The 23,763-nt window shown below is 55.7% G+C and overlaps 2 protein-coding genes across 15 annotated transcripts in view; one reads left to right on the top strand and one right to left on the bottom strand.

Moving 5' to 3' along the window:
* Add1 (adducin 1) overlaps window positions 1–19,745 on the top strand; it is a 54,163-nt gene extending 34,418 nt beyond the window's left edge. Inside the window, exons 7-17 of one of the 14 annotated variants that reach the window (XM_090343906.1) lie at window positions 3,904–4,047; window positions 4,152–4,250; window positions 4,786–4,962; window positions 7,455–7,706; window positions 10,183–10,284; window positions 11,017–11,106; window positions 11,709–11,801; window positions 15,848–16,004; window positions 16,586–16,684; window positions 17,091–17,124; window positions 18,368–18,458. In XM_090343906.1, coding sequence (XP_090200032.1) covers window positions 3,904–4,047; window positions 4,152–4,250; window positions 4,786–4,962; window positions 7,455–7,706; window positions 10,183–10,284; window positions 11,017–11,106; window positions 11,709–11,801; window positions 15,848–16,004; window positions 16,586–16,684; window positions 17,091–17,124; window position 18,368 — 1,248 coding nt within the window. In that variant the 3' untranslated portion in view covers window positions 18,369–18,458. Of the gene's footprint in view, window positions 1–3,903; window positions 4,048–4,151; window positions 4,251–4,785; window positions 4,963–7,454; window positions 7,800–10,182; window positions 10,285–11,016; window positions 11,107–11,708; window positions 11,802–15,847; window positions 16,005–16,585; window positions 16,685–17,087; window positions 17,126–18,367 lie in introns of those variants that run through there. The other 13 variants (XM_090343903.1, XM_090343896.1, XM_090343894.1 and 10 more) reach the window with 13 other exon arrangements.
* A 564-nt stretch (window positions 19,746–20,309) lies between these two features.
* On the bottom strand, window positions 20,310–23,742 carry Slc75a1 (solute carrier family 75 member 1). The gene is made up of 13 exons (XM_090344130.1): window positions 23,664–23,742; window positions 23,288–23,486; window positions 22,952–23,048; window positions 22,743–22,846; window positions 22,384–22,542; window positions 22,143–22,304; window positions 21,841–21,946; window positions 21,636–21,747; window positions 21,447–21,555; window positions 21,274–21,364; window positions 20,875–20,922; window positions 20,690–20,779; window positions 20,310–20,607 (listed from the first exon to the last, which is right to left on the bottom strand). Exons 2-13 carry the CDS (start codon window positions 23,459–23,461, stop codon window positions 20,492–20,494), a joined length of 1,368 nt encoding a protein of 455 aa, XP_090200256.1. The 5' UTR covers window positions 23,462–23,486; window positions 23,664–23,742; the 3' UTR covers window positions 20,310–20,491.
* Window positions 23,743–23,763: the final 21 nt, after the last annotated feature.

Genomic DNA, 23,763 nt, shown 5'->3' with positions numbered 1-23,763 from the left:
TCTTTCTTTCTTTCTTTCTTTCTTTCTTTCTTTCTTTCTTTCTTTCTTTCTTTCTTTCTTTCTTTTCTCTTTACTCAAGGATAGCACATTACCATTTTAAGCCACAGTGCCACTTCTGGTTTTCTGGTGGTTAACTGGAGAAAAGAGTCTCATGGACTTTCCTGTCCGGGCTGGCATTGAACCATGATCTTCAGATCTCAGCCTTCTGAGTTATTAGGATTACAGATTTGCATCACCAGCACCTGGCATTGACTTTCTTAAAATAACTTACTTTTAGCCAGCACTGGTAGCTCACGCCTGTAATTCTAGCTACTCATGAGGCTTATTTCTGAGACTTGCGGTTCAAAGCCAGCCTGGGCATGAAAGATCATGAGACTCTTATTTCCAATTAACCACCAGAAAACGGGAAGTGGTGCTGTGACTCAAGTTGTAGAATACCAGCCTCGAGCTAAAGAGCTCAGGGACAGTACCCAGCCCCAGAATTCAAGCCTCATACCTGACCAGAAACAATCAAACAAATAAAACTTATTTTTCTCCTAAAGAAATCATTTGTTACATAATTTTTGAAAAAGCTGTAGTATATCTGACACTGTCCATTAGATGTAACAATTAGAGGATCATAAAAGGTTGAGGTGGAACAGATATTGATGTGGTGAAGACTGAGGTGCGGAATGGCAGCAGTAATCTGGGACTGGGAGCAGGAGGAGGACAGGCGTTGGGTGATGATGCAGGCACACAGGGAGGCTCTGGAGGATGCAAGCATCTCGAGCATGTTGATTGGCTAGAGGCCAGAGGACCACTGGGGGCTAGCTGCCCCACAGTGTTCTGTCCAGAACCAGTAGTACTCTACCTGGTTGGGCAGAAATAAGAAAAGCAGCTGGGGCAGGGACAATTGGTGTGGCTATTAGTATTTTGGTTACCAAACATTGATCTTCTCAGAGCTCACATGCGTTATTTGGTAACAGTCGCTCTTCTGGTGTTAGTATGCTGCCCTCACAAAGGCATTATGAAGTGCATGCACTAGTGGTCTGTATAGAGGGAGGGAATATTCTAGAACTATGCTTTCTATCACATTTTTATGCCTTAAGAACTTTGGGGGCCCTGTAGCTTGAGTGGTAGAGTATTTTCTTCACATGCCCAAGAACCTGTGCTCACCCGCAGCATCACGGGCATGCCAAACACCAAAACTGTGTGACACAGAACCTCACTCACCAATCCCGTGTTTTAATCCGTCTCAATGAGTTGATTTTTTTTTTTTTTTTTTTTTTTTTGCTAGTCCTGGGCTTAACCTCAGGGCCTGAGCGCTGTCCTTGGATTTTTCTCAATGCTGGAGCTCTACCACTTGAGCCTCAGAACCACTTCTGGCTTTTTCTAAGTATGTGGTACCAAGGAATCGAACCCAGGTCTTCGTGCATGCTAGGCAAATACTCTATCACTAGGCCAAACTCCCAGCCCCTCAATGAGTTGATTTTTGTTCATTTTTGGAGATTTATTCTTACTGTGTTGCTAGATAGGTTTAAGCTATCTAGACTCAAGCGATTCTCTCCCCTCAGCTTCCTGAGGCGCTGGGGCTATGTGCACCAGCCACCACCCTGACACACAGACAGCTGTCTGGATGTTTTTCTTGTTTGCTTTTTAGTTGGTCCTGGGTCTTGAACTCTGGGCCTGGACGCTATCCCTGAGCTCTTCTGCTTCAGGCTACTGCCCTACCCCTTGAGCCACAGCACCACTTGCAGTTTTCCAGTGGTTAATTGCAGATACAAGTCTCATGTTCTTTAGTGCCTGGGCTGACTTTGAACCGCAATCCCCAGATCTCAGCCTCCTTAGTAGCTAGGATTACATGCATGAGCCACCAGCGCCTGGCTGTCTGGATGTTTCAATACATATTAGAGTGTTGAGGTGAATATCAGTTCTGATTTAGGTATTTCACTTTTGAACATACCTTTTTACAAACTAATTATTTTAAAGACAAGTTCTCTTTGTGAAGCCCGGGCTGGCCTCTAATTCGGGGTCCTCCTAGAACTTCAGTTTTCTGAGTGGTGAGAGTACAGGCATGCACCACCGCCCCTGGCTGAACATATGGTTTTCATTGACAAAAGAATTTTATTAGATATGTCATTCTTTGGAAATGCTTTTCCAACAACTAAAATGTCTGTAGATTTTTTTTAGGGTCCATTTGAGCTGTTTTGAGACTGTGGTTATAAACAGCTGCCCTGCAGTGTTTTCTACCAGGGCCAAGTAGTGTTGCCAGCCCTAAGCAGGAGAGGCAGGAGAAAAGGTCCTGGCCAGCCTGGAACATGTAGTGACCAGCTAGCTCTAAAACTAAAAAGGAAAGCAGCTATCCCAGCTGGGTGTGTAGCTTGGTGATGGAATGTTTGCTTAGCATGCATAAGGGCCTGGCTTCAGACTCCAGTACTTAAAAAACATTGCTTGTGCTCCATAAGGACATTTCTTTTCTTGTCCTTTTCTTTGGTAATTTTTTTTGTCTGTCATGGGACTTGAACTCAGGGCCTGGGCACCATCCTTGGACACTTTTTTTTTTTTTAATATGTGGTGCTGAGGAATTGAACCCAGGGCTTTGTGCATGCTAAGCAAGCTCTCTATCCCTAAGCTACTATGCTCCTGGCTAGTATTATATTCTTAAATTAACTTTTCTCTAGAAATATTTGAATCGTCAGTCTTGAATCATGGTCTGTGCAAGCTCTTAAAGATTAGCATATCTTAGCCTGATATGGTGGCTCAGGCCTGTAATTCTAGCTATTCAGGTGCTGAGATCTGAGGATTGCAGTTCAGAGCCACCCCTGGCACTAAAGTCCATGAGACTCTTATTTCCAATTAACCACCAGAAAACCGGAAGTGGCACTGCAGCTTAAGGCTATTGCCTTGAGCTGAAGAGCTCAGGAACAGTGCCCAGGCCCAGAGTTCAAGTCCCACAACCAATCAAAAAAAAAAAAAAGGTGTATCTTAAAGGCAACTTGGGTAATTTTAGGAGAAATCATATGAACATTTCATGTTTTCTTTTTCTTTATTTCTTTATTTATTTTGCCAGTCTTGGGCTTGAGCTCAGGGCCTGAGCACTGTCCTTGGACTTTCTCAAGGCTAGAGCTCTACCACTTGAGCCTCAGCACCACTTGCGGCTTTTTTCTATGTATGTGGTACCGAGGAATCGAACCCGGGTCTTCATGCATGCTAGGCAAGCACTTTAACCACTAGGCCAAACTCTCAGCCCCAGGCCAAACTCTCGGCCCCTCATGTTTTCTTTTCTAGTCAGTTGTGGGACTTGAACTCTTGACCTGGGCACTGGCCCTGATCTCCTCCGTTCAAGGCTAGCATTCTACCCCTTGAACTGCACTGCCACTTTTGGTTTTCAGGTGGTTAATTGGAGATAAGAGTCTCATGGACTTTCGTGCCTAGACTCACTTTGAACTGAGATCCTCAGATCTCAGCCTCCTGAATAGCTAGGATGACAGGCGTGAGCCACCAGTACTTGGCTCAATTTTTTTTTTTATTTGAGCAATTTTACTTAAATGTAAAAAAAAGTTATTGAGTATAATTGTCCTAACATTTAAAATTTCCTTTAATGTAGTTTTCATGTTTGCTTCTTAAATAAATACAACCTAAGAGGGAAAGTGCCCAGTCTGTACTTCAGCATGTGCGGTTGTCCTTGGAGACGGCGACAGAGCACTGGGCCTGTCTGCATGGTGCTCACAGTCTCTGGAGGATCTCACAGGTGGAGCTGTTGGCTGGGGGGCCCAAAAGTTCATGGGCTCATTATTTCCATTAAGAACACGGAAAAGAATATTGTCTTTGCTGTTGTTTTTCTGCGAGGAAGGCACTTACATGTTAAGAATTCTCCTTTAACTCTGGCTTTTCTTTCCTTCATGGTCTTGACATGGTCTCTAGGTCTCTGCAATGAAATGTGGACTTTTGCCCATCTCCCCGGAGGCACTGTCCCTTGGGGAAGTGGCTTATCATGACTATCATGGCATCCTGGTTGATGAGGAGGAAAAAGTTTTGATTCAGAAGAATCTTGGTCCTAAAAGCAAGGTCAGTGGGCATCTCATCTCTAACCTGAGTATCAGAGGGAGGAGAAGCACAGCGAGGAGGTTCTTATCTTCCTGCCTAGATGTGCAGAGCTGGCTTCTCCACAGGTTCTCATTCTCCGGAATCATGGGCTCGTGTCAGTGGGAGAGAGTGCTGAGGAGGCCTTCTATTACATCCATAACCTGGTGGTCGCCTGTGAGATCCAGGTAGGCGATGGCGCTTCCATCCAGTGTCACTTACTGGCTGTTTCTGGGGTTCCTGTAGACTCCCTGGCAGTTGTCTAGCAGGATGAGCCTTTGGGCACTCTCTGCTGATAAAGAGCTCATGGTTTTGGAATGTGATATGGGCAGGTGCCATTCCCATGATTTAAAGCTTTGGGCTTTTCCTTTTTCAAATATATTACATTTAGGGTGTAGTGGTATATACCAAAGTCTTAAGTATGTCCTACCTACATGACTGCACTTAGCCATGGCACCCTTTTTTATCAGCTGGCCCAGAGGTGGAGAGTCTCGGGTCCTGGCCTGTGACATCTCACCCGGTCCATCCCAGCCAGGCCCACACTCCCTCCTCTACAGGCTGTGGCCTGTGGCCTGGCCTGGCAGTACAGAATGAACATTCACTGTGGGTCGGGGCTGTTCTTGTCCAGTTTGCAATCTAGTGACTTGCTTTCTTTAGAAACCTATAAAATCTCTCCTCATCTCCATGCGGAACTGAGCTATACTGTTTGCTTGTTTTGGAAAGGTTCGGACTCTGGCCAGTGCCGGAGGACCAGAAAACTTAGTCCTGTTGGATCCTGAGAAGTACAGGGCCAAGTCCCGTCCCCCGGGCTCTCCAGAAGGGGATGACACTGGGTCATCGCCCAGGTGGCTGATTGGGGAGCAGGAATTTGAAGCCCTCATGCGGATGCTTGACAATCTGGTAAGAATGGCACCACCACCTGACAAAGCTGTGTTGAGGATTGAACTCAGAGCCTTATTAAGTACACTCTCCTCCACTGAGCTACACCCCAAGACCCTCTCCCCCAGTATGAGCAAACATGATTTCTGGTTTTGATTCATCAACATTTAAAGCAAAGGGTTGATTAGGAGAAGTTGTGATAAAGGGATGTTTGCAAGTGTCAGGGCTTTATCCTGAAGCCATGGAAGGCTACTCAGTCCTAGCTCAGTGAGCAAGACGAAGCAAGAATTGCTCAGAACTGGTTGCTGAAGAGTCTTTCTGTGGTACAGTTATCTTTTATTGTCTTGCAATAAGCATGCTCATAAATGGCCAGTATCTTTCTGAGGAAAGATATAAACACAAAATGACTCCAGAGACATTTACGTGTGTGTGGCGGGGGAGGGGGGGAGGAGGGGAAGGAGATTGGGAGTTAAATTCAGGCCCTTGATCTTGCCTGGCACTGCACTCTTTGAGCTGCAGATCTAGCCCTTGTGGTTTAGTGTTTTCATAGGGTCCCTGTCTATGCCTGTGCTGGCCTCCACCATGACCCTTCTATTTATTCTTGCTATATATGTGCACCACTGTACTCAGCTTTTCCCTTACATTGAGATGGGGACTTGTGAATTTTTGGCAGGATGGCCTTGAACTTTGATCCTATGAATTTAGCCTCCAGTGTGGCCAGGATTATGCCGCACCTGGCTTGACTCTTGCCTTTAAAAAAAGAAAAAAGTAAAAAAAAAAAAAAAAATGTGAAGCCAGGCATGGTGTCTCACGCCTATACAATCTTAGCTATTCAGGAGACAGATCTGAGGATGGTGGTTCAAAGCCAACCCAGGCACTACAAAGCCGGTGAGACTCTTATCTCTAATTAAGTGGCGCTGTGGCTCTAGGTCTAGGGAGATAGCCTGGAGCTGAAGAGCTCAGGGACAACACCCAGGCCCAGGCGATAGGGCAGTCGCCTCGAGCTGAATTGCTCAGGGACAGCCCTCAGGCCCAGAGTTCAAACCCCACCACTGATTCCACCCCCCCCCTCCAAAATGTCATAGGTTCTCAAAGGGAGCAAAATGCAAAGGGAGAAAGGATTCCTAGAGAAATCTTTTTCTTTCTCTTTCTTTCTTTCTTTCTTTCTTTCTTTCTTTCTTTCTTTCTTTCTTTCTTTTTTTTATTGTTGTTGTCTTTACTTCTATTTATTTTTCCTTGAAATGGTATCACTACCTACCCCAGCTTGGTCTTAAACTTATGATTCTTCCTCTTCAGCCTTTTGAATTCTGAGATTATAGATTTGTGCTACTGTATCCAGCTGTTCGATTCCTGGGCTTAGGTGTCTAGTGCAGTGTGTAGCCTCTGGAAGGCTGTGGGTGAATTGTCCTTGGGTGTCTTTTTTCAGGCTGTTTTCCTGTCATGAATTGTGAAGTGCTAAGACGGGCCTTGCCTGAATTCAAGTCTGTTAGATCATTTAGCTGGCACCTGTCCAACACCCACTCCATTCTTCATTTCATTGTGTAGCCAAGCGTCACCACCTTAGTTCAGGGAACAATGCACCTTTAGTATTCCATGGCTTCCACGCGTCAGCAGTTGAGACAAAACTGAATGTAACGTAGGGATTCGGGAGGCTGCTGTCAGCCTTCTGGTCAGGGTTGGATTTCATCTGAAGGGTTGTCTATGGTGGATCAGTTTTCTTAGAGCTGCAGTATTCACAGCTGTTTGCGTCATCAGAGCCAGCAAAGGCAGGAGACTCACAAGACAGGCACCTGTGTGGCCATCTCCTCACCGGAGGCAAGTTAGAGAAAGGTTCAGCCTGTGTTCAGGGTAGGGCGTTAGTCATGTTAGTCACCAGGTGTGGGCACCTGGGGGCCTCTGTGTGGTCTGTCTGCTACATATGCCCCGAGGCAAGGCCTAGATCGAGAAGATCTGAGGAGAGCAGCCTTTTCCTTGGAGATAGTTGTGGACCTTGAGCCCTATAGGCCTGGGCGCTGTCCCTGAGCTCTTCAGCTCAATGCTCCCACCATACGTTGAGCCAAGCCCCGCCTCCCGTTTTTCTAGAGGTTAATTGGAGGTAAGTCTCAGGTCCTTTGGTGCCCAGGCTGGCTTTGAACCTTTGATCCTCAGATCTCAGCCTCCTGAGTAGCTAGGATTACAGTTGTGAGCTACCAGGAAAGAGACATCTTTTTTTTTTTTTTTTTTTTTTTTTTTTTGCCAGTCCTGGGCTTGAGCTCAGGCCTGAGCACTGTCCTTGGGCTTTCTCAAGGCTAGAGCTCTACCACTTGAGTCTCAGCACCACGTCCGGCTTTTTTTCTATGTATGTGGTACCGAGGAATCGAACCCGGGTCTTCATGCATGCTAGGCAAGCACTCTACCACTAGGCCAAACTCCTGGCCAACCTCACAACCTTTTAACTGATTTAAAAGTTTTTCTAAGTCAGGTGCAAGTGCGATGTGGAGCGTTGATGCCCTTTCCCTCTTTTCCTCTCTTAGGGCTATCGAACGGGCTACCCCTACCGGTACCCTGCTCTGAGAGAGAAGTCTAAAAAACACAGTGACGCCGAGGGCCCTGCCGGCGTCACAGGCGGCTCCTTCGCTAGTGACGGCGACTCGGGCACTTGCTCTCCTCTCAGACAGAGTTTTCAGAAGCAGCAGCGAGAGAAGACACGGTGGCTGAGCTCTGGCCGGGGCGATGAAGCGTCTGAGGGAGGGCAGAGCGGAAGCAGCCCCAAGTCGAAGACTAAGGTGTGGACGAACATTACACACGATCACGTGAAACCCTTGCTGCAGTCTCTCTCGTCCGGTGTCTGCGTGCCAAGCTGTATTACCAGCTGCTTGGTCTGTGCCTACTTACTGTTCATAGTTAGATCTCGTAGAGCAAGGTGGCAGCTGCAGCTTCGGAGGCTTTGGGACCCCCGTGCCTAATGAGCCCCCACCGTCTCGCTTCCCCTCCAAGCCACAACCTTGTCACTGCATAGCTAAAGTCCAGTACTACTGGCTGTCTGAAACTGCTTAAGATACTGTGCCGCTTCCGTAATTTCAGCATGACCTGACTGCACTCACAGCAAAGATACTAAAGAACCTACACGTGCTGACCTAAACACAGGCGCGCTCATGGAGTCAGTTTGTGTCTGAGAACTCTTTGAAGGGAAAAGCAGTTCAGTTGTAAACCTGATACTTGGGTGCCACAAACTCCAAAGCCTCTTTGTGTCTAGTATTTTCTTAAGCAGTTTGCCCTCCTGGCTCTGGCCTGTTCTCTGCTGACCCTCTTCCTCTCTCAGCATTGTTCCTGGCTTTGTCCCAAAGCCTCCGAATGCTCGGGCCAGCTGCCCTCTGCATGGACTGTTGCATGTGAGTAGCGGCCAATGGTGGCGGGTCTTCTGCCTCCCGCTGGGTGCGGCATGACCCAAGTGCAGTGCAGGCACCAGCGACAGACGCTGCCAGGGTGCTTGTTTTGGTTCTGCTGCTGCTCAGGGCTCTAGTTTGCCCTGAAAGGTTCTCCAGTTGTTGCGGTACTTACCTTCCTCCAAGGATGGGTCCTCATGGTCCCGTAGGCTGACCTTCGCTGTCAGCCCAGCACCTGCATTGACGTGTAGGAGAGACCCCGCTCCCTAAGCCCTGCTGGGAGACCGAGTCGGGACAGGCCGTCTGTGCGGCCTAGATGCTTTGGAGGCAGCACATGAGCAGATCGCAGATCAGCCAGCTTTCCCCTGTGGTGGTGCTTTTACCTTAGAGATTTCTGTACAGAAAAAAATCGGGGGAGGAAGGGGCGTGTCCTTCCCAGGTGGTTCTGGTGTTTTCCTGATCTGCACAGTTGACCAGAAGCCTCTGTGCTCGTGAGCAGCCACGTCACGTGGGTGGGGACCCTGCGTGGCCCGGCCTGGGGCTCAGAGCCTGGGGCGCGTCTCTCTTCTTCTCGTCTCGCCCCATCCCCTTTCTTTCTTCTTTGGTTTCACTTGTTCATGGCTGTGGCCTTTCTGCTGCTGCTGCTGCTGCTGCGAGCCAGTGAGTCTTCATCACTGCCTGACATCTCAGAGCACACAGCAGCAGCTCGACACAGACCAAGTCTCCTGAGGCCTTTTAGTCAATGTGTGTGTCGGAGGGTTCTGTTGAGCATTTCTATTTGTTTCTTATTGTTCTGGAGTAAAACAAATGTCCTGCCGCGATTCCAGGTTGGTACATTTTAATTTACAATCATTGCTGTTGATTTTTCAAATGTGTTCAAGCTCCTGAGGTGGCAGTTTTAATGTTTTAAGTTATTTTTTTAAAAAGCGCTGGAGTTGTTTTTAATCTGAGGAGAGAAGCATCAGTGAGTACCATAACTCCACGCCCGCCCCGCACCCCTCGCAGCCACTGAGGGCCACAGTTCTGTTGCTTCCTTTTAAGTCCCATGGTTTATGCTCTCGCTGCCTCCCGTAACTATTCGGAACGGCTTAACATTTGCTCTCTAAGATGGCTTGTTTTAATATTCAGTGCCTTTTCATGCCTGAGAATTAAAATTTGACTTAAACCCTCATTTGATTGGGAATCCAAAAGAAAATGTATTTGAGTCGACGGTGCAGCGTGTGGAGGAAATGCACTGATAGTAAAGCGGCCTGTAAGGACTCATAAAGCGCTTCAAGTTTTGGGGAATATTTTTGTAACACTCAGATGTATTAAGTTATACAAAATATTTGACATCACCCAGCTCTTCTGTATGAGTCGAGTACAGTAATTTTCCTGGGTCCAGACAGCATGCATCTAGTGCATTCCAAGGCTGCCATTTATTTTCATGCAAAACTTTGGTGATGCCCACTCCTTCCTCACGGTTCAGTCTTCCCTGCCCTGGGCGGGAGCATCACACGGCTTCTCATGATCCTGTCATCTCACGCTTCCAGTTGGCTTTGTTGTTGGGTCACTCAGGGTGGTGAACCAATGTCCTCTGGGCGGCCCTGGCGGGTCTGAGGGCTGCAGGCTCCACGTTGCCACCAGCCTGCTTTCTGCCCTCCTTGAGGTCTGGGTTTTCCTGTCTGCTGTGACTCTCCAGTTTTTGTGTGGCCACACCCTGCTCCTGTGGTGGTTTCGCTGAGCAGCCCAGCAAAGGTGACCATTGACCATTGGTTCAGCCCTCTGTGGTGCTCAGTGCATGATCAGACAGATAGAAGAGCAGCTGAACAGATTGGATGCTGTGATGTCTTCAGTTGTCATAATCCTGACTTCTCAACTGTTCTTGATGTTACAGTGGACTAAAGAGGATGGACATAGAACTTCCACCTCTGCTGTCCCTAACCTGTTTGTTCCATTGAACACTAACCCTAAAGAGGTCCAGGAGATGAGGAACAAGGTGCGTCTTGCCGTCTACCAGTGGGAGGAGCTGGGCTGCAGGGTCGGGAGGGCGCTGTTGCTCTGGGGCTGTGGGTGTGCTGGCGTCTCCCGGGATGTTCACCCCGCTGGAACAGACATTGCTTCTCGATGCTCACTCTTGAGGGGGAGCGAGAGCACAGATATTCGGGGACCCTATTAATTCTTAAGCTTATGATTAACTCAAGTGTGTGTGTGTGTGTGTGTGTGTGTGTATGAGAGAGAGGTGCAGGGAGAGGGAGAAGGTGAGGGAGAGCAAGCAGAGAGAGACAGGATCAAACCCCAGGGCCCTACCTAGACTACACAAGTGCTCGAGCACTGAGCTGCACACCATTCTTGCCCAATAGCAAGTCTGATGCAAGCCATAGAACCTGATTCTAGCAACACCTGACAGCTGCCCCTGCCCTTCTGGCTTCTCTCAGAAACTTGTGACTAGCTTTTGGTACGGCAGAATGTGAGACCCCTCAGTGCTGACAGGGCCACTGTGCCATCACTGCTGGGTCCCATGGAGAGTCCACGCCGCCTCTGGAAGGTGCCAGTCAGGAGCAGACCCTTGCCTCACCCTGTGGGTCGGGCCGGTCTGCCTGGTGGGTGTGGGCCCAGGCAGGACAGGAGTAGTTTGCCTGCGGTGAGGTTGGAGTGTGTGCAGGGTACGACTGGTGAGACCCCGGCGAGGCTTCTGCACTGTTAATCCCGTCGTCCTTCCTCCTCGTAGATTCGAGAGCAGAATTTGCAGGACATTAAGACGGCAGGCCCCCAGTCCCAGGTTCTGTGTGGCGTAGCAGTGGACAGGAGCCTCGTCCAGGTGAGCACTCAGAGTGTCTGGGACATTAGTGGGTGGTGGTTCCTATCTCAGGAGGGAATGACACCACGAGGTAAGTGTTCTAGTCACGCGATTTATCTTCGTTAAACATCCTCCTGATGAGAAAAGCCCTGCGGCATCACGAGTTCCAGACCCAGCCTGGCATGCGGGCAGGCGGGCGAGTCCGCTCCCTGTCATGCATGCCTTTGTGGAGGGCAGAACGCCTCCAGCTCTGGGATGAGAGGCTGTTGTCAGCGGGGAGCCTCCTAAGTGCTTGCTTAGGGTGGGGTGGAGAACCTTTGTTGGGGTACATACTATCTGCAACACAGCGCTGCATGGGGGGGCGGGGGCGCTGTGAACGTGGTTCACATTTACCCCCATTTCTATAAAGCAGCTGTGTAAGTAGTCACCTCCACCTGATGCCTATGAATGCAGGGGGTCGGTGGCCATGAATTTGGCCTGCTGGGGTCTCGGTTTTGGGTTGTGTCTGCACGCCTGTCCCTGCCGTCCCACTGCATGCTCCCAGCTGGCTTCATCCTGCGATCCTGGTTGATATTTCTAAGGCTGAGCTTGGTGTGCTCTGGTGACTCAGTTTACTGTTGCAGGACGCACCCCTCTCTGACTGTACGGAAACTATCGAAGGGCTCGAGCTTACAGAGCAGACCTTTAGTCCAGCTAAATCTCTCTCTTTTAGAAAGGTACTCACTGCCCTGCCCCTACCTGCCTGTGGGTATGCGGTGCTCTCCCCACTCCACCCCTCCCCTCTTCAGCAGTGTCTCCGCTCCTGAAGTTCCTTGACTCGAACCTTTAAGCCTTCTGGGTGATGTGCAAAGGTTCTGACTAGTCTTTAGTGAAAACATTGAGTATGAAGTGTTGTCACTGTTGTCAGCATTCTAAATTGGTGAGAAATGGGCATTCAGAGTGATGTGCATTTCTGAAGTCTGCATGTGACGTGGTTAGTGCATGCTTTGGGTTTCTGCGTTGACTTTCCACCAGATGTCAGTGGCAGCAGAGCTCAAGCACCTCTTCTTCCCCTCGTGTAACCTAGCAACCAGAGGCCATGTCACTGTGAAGATGAGGCTTTACCCGCCACTGTTAGTAAAATGCATTTCTCGAGTGATCAAAGCCACCTGGCTTTGTGAGGATCACAAGCTCAAAGCCAGCTTAGGCTGACACTGTGAGACACTGTCTCAGAATACCGTTAAAGATCTCAGGTGAGAGAGCAACTTCTGAAGACTTGTCGCTTCTCTGTGGAGATGCACACATAGCACGTCTGGTTTGGGGAAAGTGTGTCTGTGTGACTTGCCAAGCCTGTGGGACCCACAGTGAAAAGTGGCTGGCTGCATGGTTCAGAGCGTTAGAGATTTGTCTCTGTTCCAAGAGCATTTCCAGGGGCTCTTTTTTCACTTTATATGCCCCCAGTGAGATACAGGTATTCTTTTAATGGTATTCTAATGGCCGGATGAAAGCAGGTTTGTACCAAGATTCTTTGTGGTAGCATTACTTTGCAATTTAGTTATTAATTTTGTGGGTCTCATTTTCCATGTCCTCAGAATTTGCTTCTGGTCACTCTGGTGAAAGAATTCCTCCAAGAAAAGAGAAGCTGGGCTTTTCCTGTCGGTGCTTTGGGTCCGAGGCCGCTGTGGCTCTGCAGCAGAGCCAGTGTGTGGTGCAGTCCTGTAAGCAGACAGGACCATCCTCGCAGCCCTGTCTTTCTGGCGTTACAGTATGTTTAGTGGGTGTGGTCTGTGCCTTGTCAGGGTTATCCATGAAGCCGCCAGCCTGCTCCATTGAAGGAGGTGTGTTGTCTGGCCCGTGGCCTGGGGGGAGCTCGCTGTGCAGTCCTGCCTCTCTGTGCAGTCCTGGTGTGTGCCCGGCCACCTGGCGTGCTGCGTCACAGACACGTAGATGTAGGGCTGCTTCAGACCCAGTGCCAAGCACCTCTTCCTGCTTGAAGCCCACTGAGGAGCTGGTTACTCGCTGGTGTGTGGGGGCTGGAAGTGAAGCCCGGCGTGGCGTGCGTGCGTGCGTGCGTGGTGTCCCACAACGGAGTCACGCACATAGCTCGTAAGTGACTTCCAGCTGCAGGTGACTGTCTCTGAAGTTCACATTCGTTTTTAGATCTTTTCTCGGCCCTGATTATGCGGCTTCCGTTTTTGTGGCAAGGCGATGCTGTGACTTGGTGTGCACCCTTTTCCTCCTCCTCCTCCTCCTCCTCAATCCTCCTCCTCCTCCTCAATCCTCCTCCTCCTCCTCCTCCTCCTCCTCCTCCTCCTCCTCCTCCTCTTCCTCCTCCTCCTCCTCCTCCTCCTCCTCCTCCTCCTCCTCCTCGGGGCCTCACACGGTAGAGCCTACTCCTCCTCTCGGGACGCAAGCGCTCGTTAGCCAGTGGGGCTCTCCTGAGCAGAACCGGGGACGATGCCCACGTGCCCTCTCCGGGCCAGTGGAGTTTATAGAAGGCAATGGAAGTAACATAACCTAAGCACGACTTTCTGCTGTTCTCTTAGGACTGCACTAGCACCTCCTGCCCGAGAGCTTCAGGAACAGGCATGTAGGCCTGAGGAAGCCATGCTTTCTGCAAAGAATTTCTTTTACAGGGTTTCTCCTGACTCTTGATGGGCCATCCCCAGTTAGGGGCACAGGGTTACCAGTGAAAAAAAGGAACAGTTGCTTTTCCCAGCGTGGATCCTCCAGTAACTCCGTCCTCTTTCTGGATTCGTCCCATGTGGCTGTGGACTCTGCACGCCAGCTCTTCGGGCCACGGAAGAGCCGTGTGCTCCTGTGTGCACAGCAGACTTCTTTCTAGGGCCCTCCACTGTGAGTCAGGAATCTGAGAAGGGGAAATCCGCCTCTCGTGCTGGTGACGGAGGGATTAGCACGGAGGACACGTATCGCCCCGCGCTAGGAATGTCAGGCACAACTTGGAATCTAGTTTAGATATGGATTTGCTCAGTAGCTCTAGTGTGCATAGCTGTCGAGGTGGAGCTGTGGTGTTATCCAAGCTGGCGCGGTGGGGTATGGACAGAGTCACTGGGCCTCTGTTTTGCTGAGCATCCTGGCGAAGGGGCAGGCAGGAGTGAGAGCAGCCTGGCAGGTCCCGAGTCCTGGCTCCTCAACTCGGCTGCCACGCACATCTGGACTACCCTTCCCCAAGTGGGCTCTCAGTGTTGGCATCACCACAGCAGATCTAGTGAGGAGCTGGGCCTGCACTGAGGCATCCAGAGGAGCCTCCGCCGGCCTGCTGGGACCCTGGGGCAGTGTGTGACACAGCACTGCTTGTCGCCAGGGCATCAACACCTCAGCAAGGAGCGGGGCCAGGGCCGGAGGTAAGAGTAGTGTGAGTGCAGGCAGCCTAGCACGCAGTGACACCACGTCTCAAACAAGACAGACAACCCTGGCAACAAGGGCTTTGCTCTCTTGGTGACAGTAGATGATGGGTGTTTTGTTTCTGGGTAATTCCTGGGGTTTTTTTTCTTTTCGTTGTTGTCGGTTATGGAGCTTGAACTCTGGGCCTGGGCGCTATCCAGCACAAGGCTACCACCCTACCCCTTGAGCCATAGCCCTACTTCTGGTTTTCTAGAGGTTAATTGGTGATAAGGAGCCTCATGGACTTTATTGCCCGGGCTGGCTTTGAACTGCGATCTTCAGGTCTCAGCCTCCTGAGTAGCTGGGATGACAGGCGTGAGACACAGGGCCCAGCAATTTCTGACTTTGAAATGTGGTTAAATGTGCCTGTCAGACCTCATAGTGCCTCATGTTGCTGCAGTGTGTTGTTTGGGTTCTGCTTCTTGGGGTTCACAGCAGAGCGCAGCCTTGCGGCGGTGAGCTGTGGCCTGTGGGGCGCTGGCCTGAGCCTTCCTGCGGGGTGCATGCGGCAGATGGAGATACATTTGGTTTGTTGTCTTGCTGCGGCAGCCGCTCTGAAATGAAAGGCAGTCAGGCACAGTCCAGGCCCGGGATAGCCAGGACTGCACTTGGCCCTGAGTCCCTGGACTCCAGAGCCGCTAGCTCCTGCAGGCCCTCCCACCTCTCCAGGTCACTGCTCCTGGGGTCTGGGCAGTGTCGCTCAGCCCAGACCCCAGTCTGTGCCACAACGCTGCCTCTCAGTGGTGGTCCCCTGCTGTGGTGGGCACAGAGGCTGCAAGCCTGGCATCTGAGTGGCTTCCTGAAGCTGGCAGGAAGTAGCGTGCATGTGTGCGTGTGTTGTGGGGGACATTCTAGAGCATTTGCCGAGGCTTTCCTCCCTTCGTCCTGGCGGGCCTGAGTGGTTCAAGGCAGCTCCTCGCCTGGCCAGACGCCATGCCCTCCATGCAGCCGCGCCCTCTGCAGCATACCCCTACCTACAGTGGCAAGCCCTCATGTTTGAGACCTTTCTTTGCCCCTGGATGAGTTGAGCAGCTGCTTATAAACCAGGGTGCATCCGCGCCCGTGCACACAGCCCCTGGGTTCCCGTGTGACTGGAGGTCCGGAGGGCGGTGGGTAGAGGAATGCTCCTCCAGGGCGTGCCCTGCTTGTGAAGCCTGGTGGGTAGCACAAGCTTTCTTTTCCCTTTGTGTGTGTATAGAAACCATGTTTCCATACGTAGAGCTGTGCTTGTACCTCCTCTGCCAAGGCTGGGCGCGGCCTGGGCTGGGGGTGTCTGCCTGTTCCCCGAACGCCTCCTTCCCCTATGTGCAGCCTTCATGGGAGGAGGGAGAGCCGCCCGCCTGGGCTCCTGCACACGATGCCTCCTCTCCACCCACAGGGGGAGCTGGTGACGGCCTCCAAAGCCATCATTGAGAAGGAGTACCAGCCTCACGTCATCGTGAGCACCGCGGGCCCCAACCCCTTCAACGCGCTCACCGACCGCGAGCTGGAGGAGTACCGCCGGGAGGTGGAGCGGAAGCAGAAGGGCTCCGAGGGTGAGTGCTCCTGGGCTTGGGGGCTTGAGGTGAGAGTCACCTGTGCAGAGCCACCTCGTTGAGCTGCCGGTTCCCTCGTGGAGGTCTTAGGTGGCTTCTACAAGTGGCAGCCCGTTGAGGACTGCATCTTGCCTGGCAGAGGCCCTGCTGAGTTTAGCAGAGGGCTGATCACTGCTTCTTCAGAGTATGGGGCCTTGGAGACCCTAAACTGCTAACAGAGTGTTAATGAAAGCAGGTGGCCTCCCCCACCTCATTGCCGAGTGTAGTTCCTGGAGGCGGAGAGGGGGGCACAGGGTGGGTGTGCAGGCCACGGCTCTGCCCCAGGGCAGATGGGCCGTTCTGCCCAGGGTGGATAGGACTTGTTTCCAGAGTTGGCGCTTCTGAGGGTCACCAGCCCTGTGGGTCTGTGGTATGGAGGGCGGGAGGAGGGGAGAGCAGGAGGAGGTGGGGACCCATCCTGTTGGCTGCAGTTGGTGCTGGCAGTCTGGCCTTGGGCCTTCCAGGCCTGGTTCGACGGCTGGCTGGAAGGGGGGGCGGTCAGGCTCTGCACCTCCATCCTCCCCCTTCGTGTCCATCCACAGAGAATCTGAATGAGACAAGGGAGCAGAAAGAAAAGAGTCCTCCAGAGCAGCCCACTGTCCCCCACACTCCCCCCAGCACCCCTGTGAAGCTTGAAGAAGGTGAGCTCTGGCGGGTGGGAGGCCCTGGGCCATCGTCCTCACCCACTTTGGCTCTCTTGGCCTCTTCTCCTATGGCCAGGGCGCCTTCAGGGGTCCCACGGTCATTCCCGCTGTCCACTGTGCCAGTGCTTGCCCACCGTGCCCTCCATGTGTGGGCTGCAGCCACCTGCTCCACCCCAGTCCACTGAGCGCTGTGTGTGCCCTGCACCTCTTGGCACCGTCTGTCTGTCTGTCTGTCCATCGGTCTGTCCGTTGGCCTCGTCTGTCCATGTCTCCCGTGAAGCCGTGGCTCTCTCCCCGTCCACGTTCTCCCAGAATGGCCCGGCCTTTCTTACGTAACCTGGTGGCTGACTGAATGCGTAGATTCTCTACTTGTGCTTTTCTCTCTTGTGGCCGCTGACAGCAGGAGCCGGATGTGCTAAAGAATACCTGTTGCCCTAGTAAGTACCACGCCTGCCCGCTCTAACCAGGCGCCTGCGCTGTGCCCGCTTCCTTGTTGCTAAAAACGTTAAGTTTGGTGTTCTGTGACGTCAGCATCAAAGCGGAGGCCCTCTCCTCTGTGCCCAGCCCCTCGGTGGTCTCCTGGTCACCGCAGGCTGTATGGTGGCAGCAGCCTGCTTCCCAGAGCACTCTAGGCCCTGGAGGTCCTTCCCTTCACTGGGACTCCCTGTTGAATATTAGGTGGGAAGCTTAGACCTGAGGTCAGAACAGCATGGTTTCTGCACTGACCCAGTGCTCGGGCTGGGGCTGGCGGTGGAGACGGTACTTGATATGAAATGGGACATTTGGCCAGATGCAGCTCCACGGGGCATGAGCAGGCGGCCCCTGGCTTGGGACATGAGCTGCAGCAGGCTTGACGGAGGCCTGCGCTAGGGTGGAAGAACTCCAGCCTCCCAGCTCTTCCTCACCTGCCCCTCAGTCTGGAGCCCCTCCCTCCTCACCTGTCCCTCAGTCTGGAGCCCCTCCCTCCTCACCTGCCCCTCAGTCTGGAGCCCCTCCCTCCTCACCTGCCCCTCAGTCTGGAGCCCCTCCCTCCTCACCTGCCCCTCAGTCTGGAGCCCCTCCCTCCTCACCTGCCCCTCAGTCTGGAGCCCCTCCCTCCTCACCTGCCCCTCAGTCTGGAGCCCCTCCCTCCTCGCCTGCCCCTCAGTCTGGAGCCCTCCTCCCCTTGCTTAGCACTGGTGTGCCTGGTGTGCTGCACTAACCCTCCTGCTGCCCAGACTCGGCAGACGGCATAGCTGCAGCGCCGTGCCCTCCGCCGCCCTGCGCGAGGCCCGGTGCTCTTGTAAACCCGCTGGCACAGATTTTGCTCTTTGCTGTGCTCCGCTGTTGGCGCTGTGAAGGAGGCCCGTAGCCTCTGCAGTGTGTTACTCCCCCCTCGCTGGCCTCCCCCTGCCGTGTGTCCACCACCTCCTTCTCTGTGGGGAGCTCAGTTTCACCCTTCTCTCCTCTTCCCGTGCCCCCATTGCTTGCCTCCTGCCCTGAGCCTGTTGTGAGGAGGCCTGGCTTGGCTGCCTTGCCAGCTCACTTCACGGGACAGGAGGAGCTGCCCCGAGTCCGGTCCTGAGGTCGGGTAGTCACCGCCTCCACTTGCTCTTGTGAGAACCCCTAGAATACAATGAAATGGCAGCGCTCGGTGGCTCCCGCCCAGACCTGAGCAGACCCCTCACCCCGTCCCCCCAGATCTCCCACAGGAGCCCGCCTGCGGGGACGACAGCGATGCCGCCACCTTCAAGCCCACCCTCCCCGACCTGTCCCCTGACGAGCCTTCGGATGCGCTCGGCTTCCCTGCAGCGGAGGAGGAGGAGGCGGCCCCTGCCCCCCCGGACCCCACCCCAGCCCCTGCCGAGGCCGGTGCGGAGCCCACCCCAGCCCTGGAGGCAGAGGAGGCAGCTGCCCCGGCCACCCCTGCCGCTGAGGAGGGGCCAGCGGGGGACCCGGGCAGCGACGGGTCTCCAGGCAAGTCCCCATCCAAAAAGAAGAAGAAGTTCCGCACGCCCTCCTTCCTGAAGAAGAGCAAGAAGAAGGCCGACTGCTGAGGCCGCCCGCGCCGCTCCGCGGGGCCCCGTCGCTCTTCTCCTGCCCTGTCCTCTTAGGTCTCATGGAATGCACCCCTGTGTGACCTCCCCACCACAGCCTGCTCCCCTGTACCAGCCACACTGACGCCTGGCCTTGGACAGGCTGTGGGTGCAGCCTCGCCCTCGCTGTGACCCCCTCCTCACCTGCCTACTTGGCTGCCTCCAACCCAGGGTGTCTTGGAGGGCCGAACCAGCCATGGCTTCTGCTCCATGGTCTCCTGGGCCCCTAGACCAAGCCCTGATCCTGAGATCACTCTCACTCACCCAGGGCACAGGGCATTCCAGCTGCCATGAAGAGGTAGCCCCGTGCCATGTGGGCTGGCGTGACCCCCACAGCGCTATGCATGGTCCCACTGGTGACCCCACGACTCAAGCCAGACCCAGCAGTGCAGATGGAGGCCTGATTCCCGGTGGGACTCAGGCGATTAGTGGCTCAGGCGACATTTTCCCCGTGCCTGAACAGGTCACAGACAGCAGGCAGACAGGCCAGCCAGCAGGGCCCACCCATTAGGGGAGGCTCGCTGGGATCTTGATTAGCTCAGCCACAGGCGCCCTGCTCTGTCAAGGGTAACTCGAGGTTGGAGTCAGCCCTGGAGACGCTGTGCTCATTGGCAGGGTCTGACTTTCCTCAAAGGGGTTTGAAGCTGCTGGCGGGGTGACCTGTTCAGACGTGGGGGCACTGATAGGGCTCCTACATGTGCCGTAGAGCTGAGCGTGGGCACTGGAATCCCATCCGGCCTGCAGCAGGAAGGCCCGGGCTGGCCACAGGGCTTTGCCGCCAGGGCAGAATGGAGTTCTCCCTCACCAAGGACCCCCACCCCTCCTCGGCCCACATATGCAATGACTTGGTTTTCACTTTTGTAGCCTAATTCTTTGTATCACAACGTGGAGTAGAGCTGCGTCCATGCACACAGACCTGGAGCGTAGCCGTGCTCCCCACCCTCCGTAACACGACTTACTCACCAATAAACATCGTAACGCAACTTCTTTGTCCAAACCTGGGAAGCGGTTTTATTATACTTTGGTGTTTTGCTCTCTTAAGGCCTGGCTTATATTCTCTTAGGCTCCTACGTGTTATTGTTTCTTTTTTCTTTCTGGTCTTAAGGCTGAACTCGGGTCCTGGGTGCGGTCCCTGAGCCTTTGCTCCAGGCTAGCGCTCTGCCACATGACCCCCATGTTGATGTGCTGAGGAGAGGCACCCCAGCTTCACACGGTCTAGGCAAGCACTCTACCACCAAGCCGCATCCTCGGTCCCCAAAGCGCTTGCTTCTTGATCAAGTGCCACTTGGGGCAGTCCCTCACATCACCCATGTCTTCCCAGGAGCTCGAGGCGTCAGGGACCTGCCGGCTAGGGCCCACAGGACACTGGTCCCCAAACCTGAGCCGACGGGTGTGGCTGCAGGGGTTGCAGTCCATGATCAGGACAGCCGAGGAAGGCCTCCCCCTCGCACACCTCACCAAGGTGGTTGGTCCCGGCCCGCGCCCTGCTCCACCCACAGCTGCCCGGCTCAGCACGCACACACCACTCTGCTGTCCCAGAAAAGGCATTGGTACAAAACAGCTGCTTTATTTGCTCCTCAGAAGCTCGGGCATGGCCCTGTCTGGGGCCCTGGTGAGGGAAGAGGAACCGTGGGGCTCTGGAGTCGCTGAGGCCATCCAGGGAGGGGAAGGAGGGGCACCGGTGGCAGTGAGCGGGGCCTGGCCACCGTGGGCCAGGCACGTGGCTCAGCTACTCAGCTTTGAGTGTCTGTTCTGGATGCTTCAGCTTCCGTAGGAGGAGGAAGGGGAGCAGGAAGAGCCCGGAGCACAGCGTGAAGCAGACCTGGGCCCCGGCCAGCCAGTACACTGCGCGGAGATGCAGAGTTCAGGCAGGCCTGCAGGGGCAGGGGGGCCGGGGCCGGGGGGGGGGGGCGGACGGGAGCCTCACCTGAAGCAGCTGCTATGGGCCCCATGGCCCTGGCCAGGGCGCCCAGGCTCCGCAGCGTGCCCATGACTCTGCCTTTCTGCCCTGCGGAACCTGGGGGGAGGAGGAGGGGGGTCAGGGACACCAGACGTCCTCCCCCCGCACACAGCCCCCCTCCCCCCCGCACCAGTCCTGGGAAGAGCGCTCACCATAGCTTGCCACCACGGAGGACAGGCAGGGCACGACGACGGCTGCAGCTTGTGGGGACACAGAAGGGGTGACATCACCCCAGGGGGCACAGGGACACGGGGTGCTGTCACCCCAAGGGAGACGGGGGGTGCTGTCACCCCAGGGGGCAGAGGGCCACAGAAGGGGGCACTGTCACCCCAGGGGGCATGGGGATACAGAGGGAGATGCTGTCACCCCAGGGGGCACAGGGACACGGGGTGCTGTCACCCCAAGGGGCACGGGACACGGGGTGCTGTCACCCCAAGGGGCACGGGACACGGGGAGTACCGTCATCCCAGGGGACACAGGTGTGCAGAGGGCGTGCCATCACCCCGGGGGAGGCCTGGAGATCCCCCCACAGCCCTGGCAAAGCCCCTCACCAAATGAGTACAGCAGCAGCCCTAGGCCCAGCACAGGCAGTGAGTGCCCCCAGCCGATGAGGAGGAAGGCTGGCACCAGCAACAACAAGGCCTGCGGTGGGCACAGCAGCCTCAGGACCGACCCTGCCACCGGCCCCCCGCCGGGCCACCCCGCCCCACTGCAGAGGCCCTACCCGCTTCACAGCCGCAACTTCTCCACCAGGACTGATCCGCCGGGCGTAGCCACCCTGTGTGGCGGCCATGGTGAGGCCGATGAAGAAGAACATCTTGCCCTGCTGCAGGCTGGGAGGCAGAGGGTGAGGGCCCAGCCCCGGGCCGCCAAGGGTCAAGTCCTGAGAGGGGCCCCCCTGGACAGGACCCACCTGCTGAACTGGAAACGCTGGTGGGCCAGGAAGCTCAGCGTGTACTCCAGACCAGAGAAGAGGAAGAGGTACAGGAAGTAGACCAGGCCCAGGCGGCGCAGGGCGCCGAGTTCTGCAGGGCAGGGCAAGGGAGCCACAGGTGGGTGTGGGCCGTGCTGGGTGGCCAAGGGCCTGGGCGCTGCGGGGTGAGGGGAAAGCTCCTTACCGTTTCCAGAAGGCGAGTCCTGGCCATGGGCTACAGCTGAGAAGCGGAGCAGAGCCAGGGGGCTGAGCAGGTGGGCAGCAGAATGGAAGCTCAGGGCAGCAGAGGCCTGCGGGAGGGAGCCGAAGGCCTGCCAGTCAGGCCTCTAATCTGCCTGCCAGGCCTTGGGAGCAGAGGCCCTGGGGACATGGGGAGGAACTGTGGTCTCCAAAGCCTCTGGGGAGCCGCAGAGGGCAGGTCAGCTCCGTGGGTACTCAGGATGTCCCTTCAGACCCTGGACCCAAGTCCCTTGGGTCTGGCCCTACCCGCTTCTCTGGGGGCAGAGTTTCCGGCAGGAAGCAGAAGATGAACAGCAGGTCAGAGAGGGCGAAGAGCAGGCTGAGCCAGGGCGCCATCTCCACCGTCAGGGAGGCTCCAAGCATGGGGCCCAGCGTGAAGGCCAGGGAAAAGGCCACCCCGATGATTGCCTGAGAAGAAGGCCATCTGTGCTGGGCAGCGAGAGGCAGGCCCAGGCCCTCCGGCTCCCTGCGAGGCCCGAGAGCTCACCATGCCCCGGCTGCGGGCCGGAGGTGAGGCCAGGTCAGCCACGATGGCTGTGGAGAGGCTGACGTTCCCTTTGCTGATGCCTCCGATGGCTCTGGAGGCCAGGAAGGCCAGGAAGCTTCGAGAAGCCGCCCACACTGCATAGGAGGTGGCTAAACCCGCCTGCCAGGAGAGAGGGGCCGGGGGAGGCAAGATCGCTGCAGGCCGGGAGTGGACCCGAGTGGAGCAGGCAAAGCCAGGCAGCAGCCTCGCAGGACCCTGCCCGGAGCAGGAGGCAGGGCTGGGAGCAGGGCTCCCCCAGAAAGGCTCAGCCTCCACCACCCTCCCCAGCGATGCGCAGCCGGCGCCATGGAGAGGCTTACCAGGGACAGCAGCATCACCGGGCGCCTCCCCAGGCAGTCGGAGGCCGCGCCGGCCAGGGGCGCCGACAGGAACTGCAGGAGGGAGAAGGCTGAGCCTATGAGACCTGAGGGAGACGGTGGTCCGAGGAGTCTCAGCGCTCGGGCCAGCTCAGGGCCACCCAGGGGAAGGACGGGCACCGGGAGCTCGGGGACCCCAGACGCGGCCTCACCTCCGAACAGCACGCTGTTGTACCTCTTCTCTGCGGGCATCCCGATGGCGGCGGCGAACCAGTCCACCCTGCGCTGCCACGAGCCGTACAGCGGGTCCTGCGGGGAGAGGGCGCCGTGGAGGGTGGGGGCGTCCGGGGGGGGGGCGGGGGTCCCCTGGACGGGGTTTCCCGGGTCAGGCCGGTCTCCAAAGTGGGCGGGGCCCTGGCCGAGGTAGGGGCGGGGCCCGGGCAGAAGGGCGGGGCCTGGCCGGGCTGGGGGCGGGGCCCTGGCAGAAGGGCGGGGCGGGGCCCGGGCCGGGCCGGGCGGAGCCGAGGGGCGGGCGGACTCAGACTCACCCGCGCGCGGCCGTGGCCCTCCAGCAGCCCCGGCAGCAGCGGCAGCAGCAGCGTGAAGCCCAGCAGGTCCAGCAGCAGGCCGAGGAAGACCACGGCCAGAACGCGGCGCTCGGGCGCGGGCTGCGCGCGGATGGGCGGGCGCGGGGTGCAGCCCGCCTCTCCTCCCCAGCCCATGGCGGCTCGGTGGCGCAGACCCGGCCTGGCGGGCAGATGGGTGCGGTGAGGGCACCTGGAGTGTCCGGGCCCCGACGCCCACCCCACCCGGGAGAAACGGAGTCCCCCGTGGAGAAGAGACCCCGCCCCGGGCGGCGGGAAACCCGGGTGCGCCCCGAGCGGGCGGGGCGCCGGCCCGCTGCCCCCTCCCCGACCCTGGCACCTCCTGCGGCCACGGCCACGTGCTGCTGGCGGCTGGACGGACCGACGGAGAGCGGACGGACCGAGCGGGACGGGCGGGGGCAGGGCCGCCCCGCCCCGGG

Source organism: Megascapheus bottae, chromosome 13 (assembly GCF_031878675.1).
Source record: "Megascapheus bottae isolate mThoBot1 chromosome 13, mThoBot2.hap1, whole genome shotgun sequence".
Classification (NCBI taxonomy): domain Eukaryota; kingdom Metazoa; phylum Chordata; class Mammalia; order Rodentia; family Geomyidae; genus Megascapheus; species Megascapheus bottae.
Note: the sequence above shows the minus strand (reverse complement) of the source record. Positions and strands in the feature narration are given on the sequence as shown.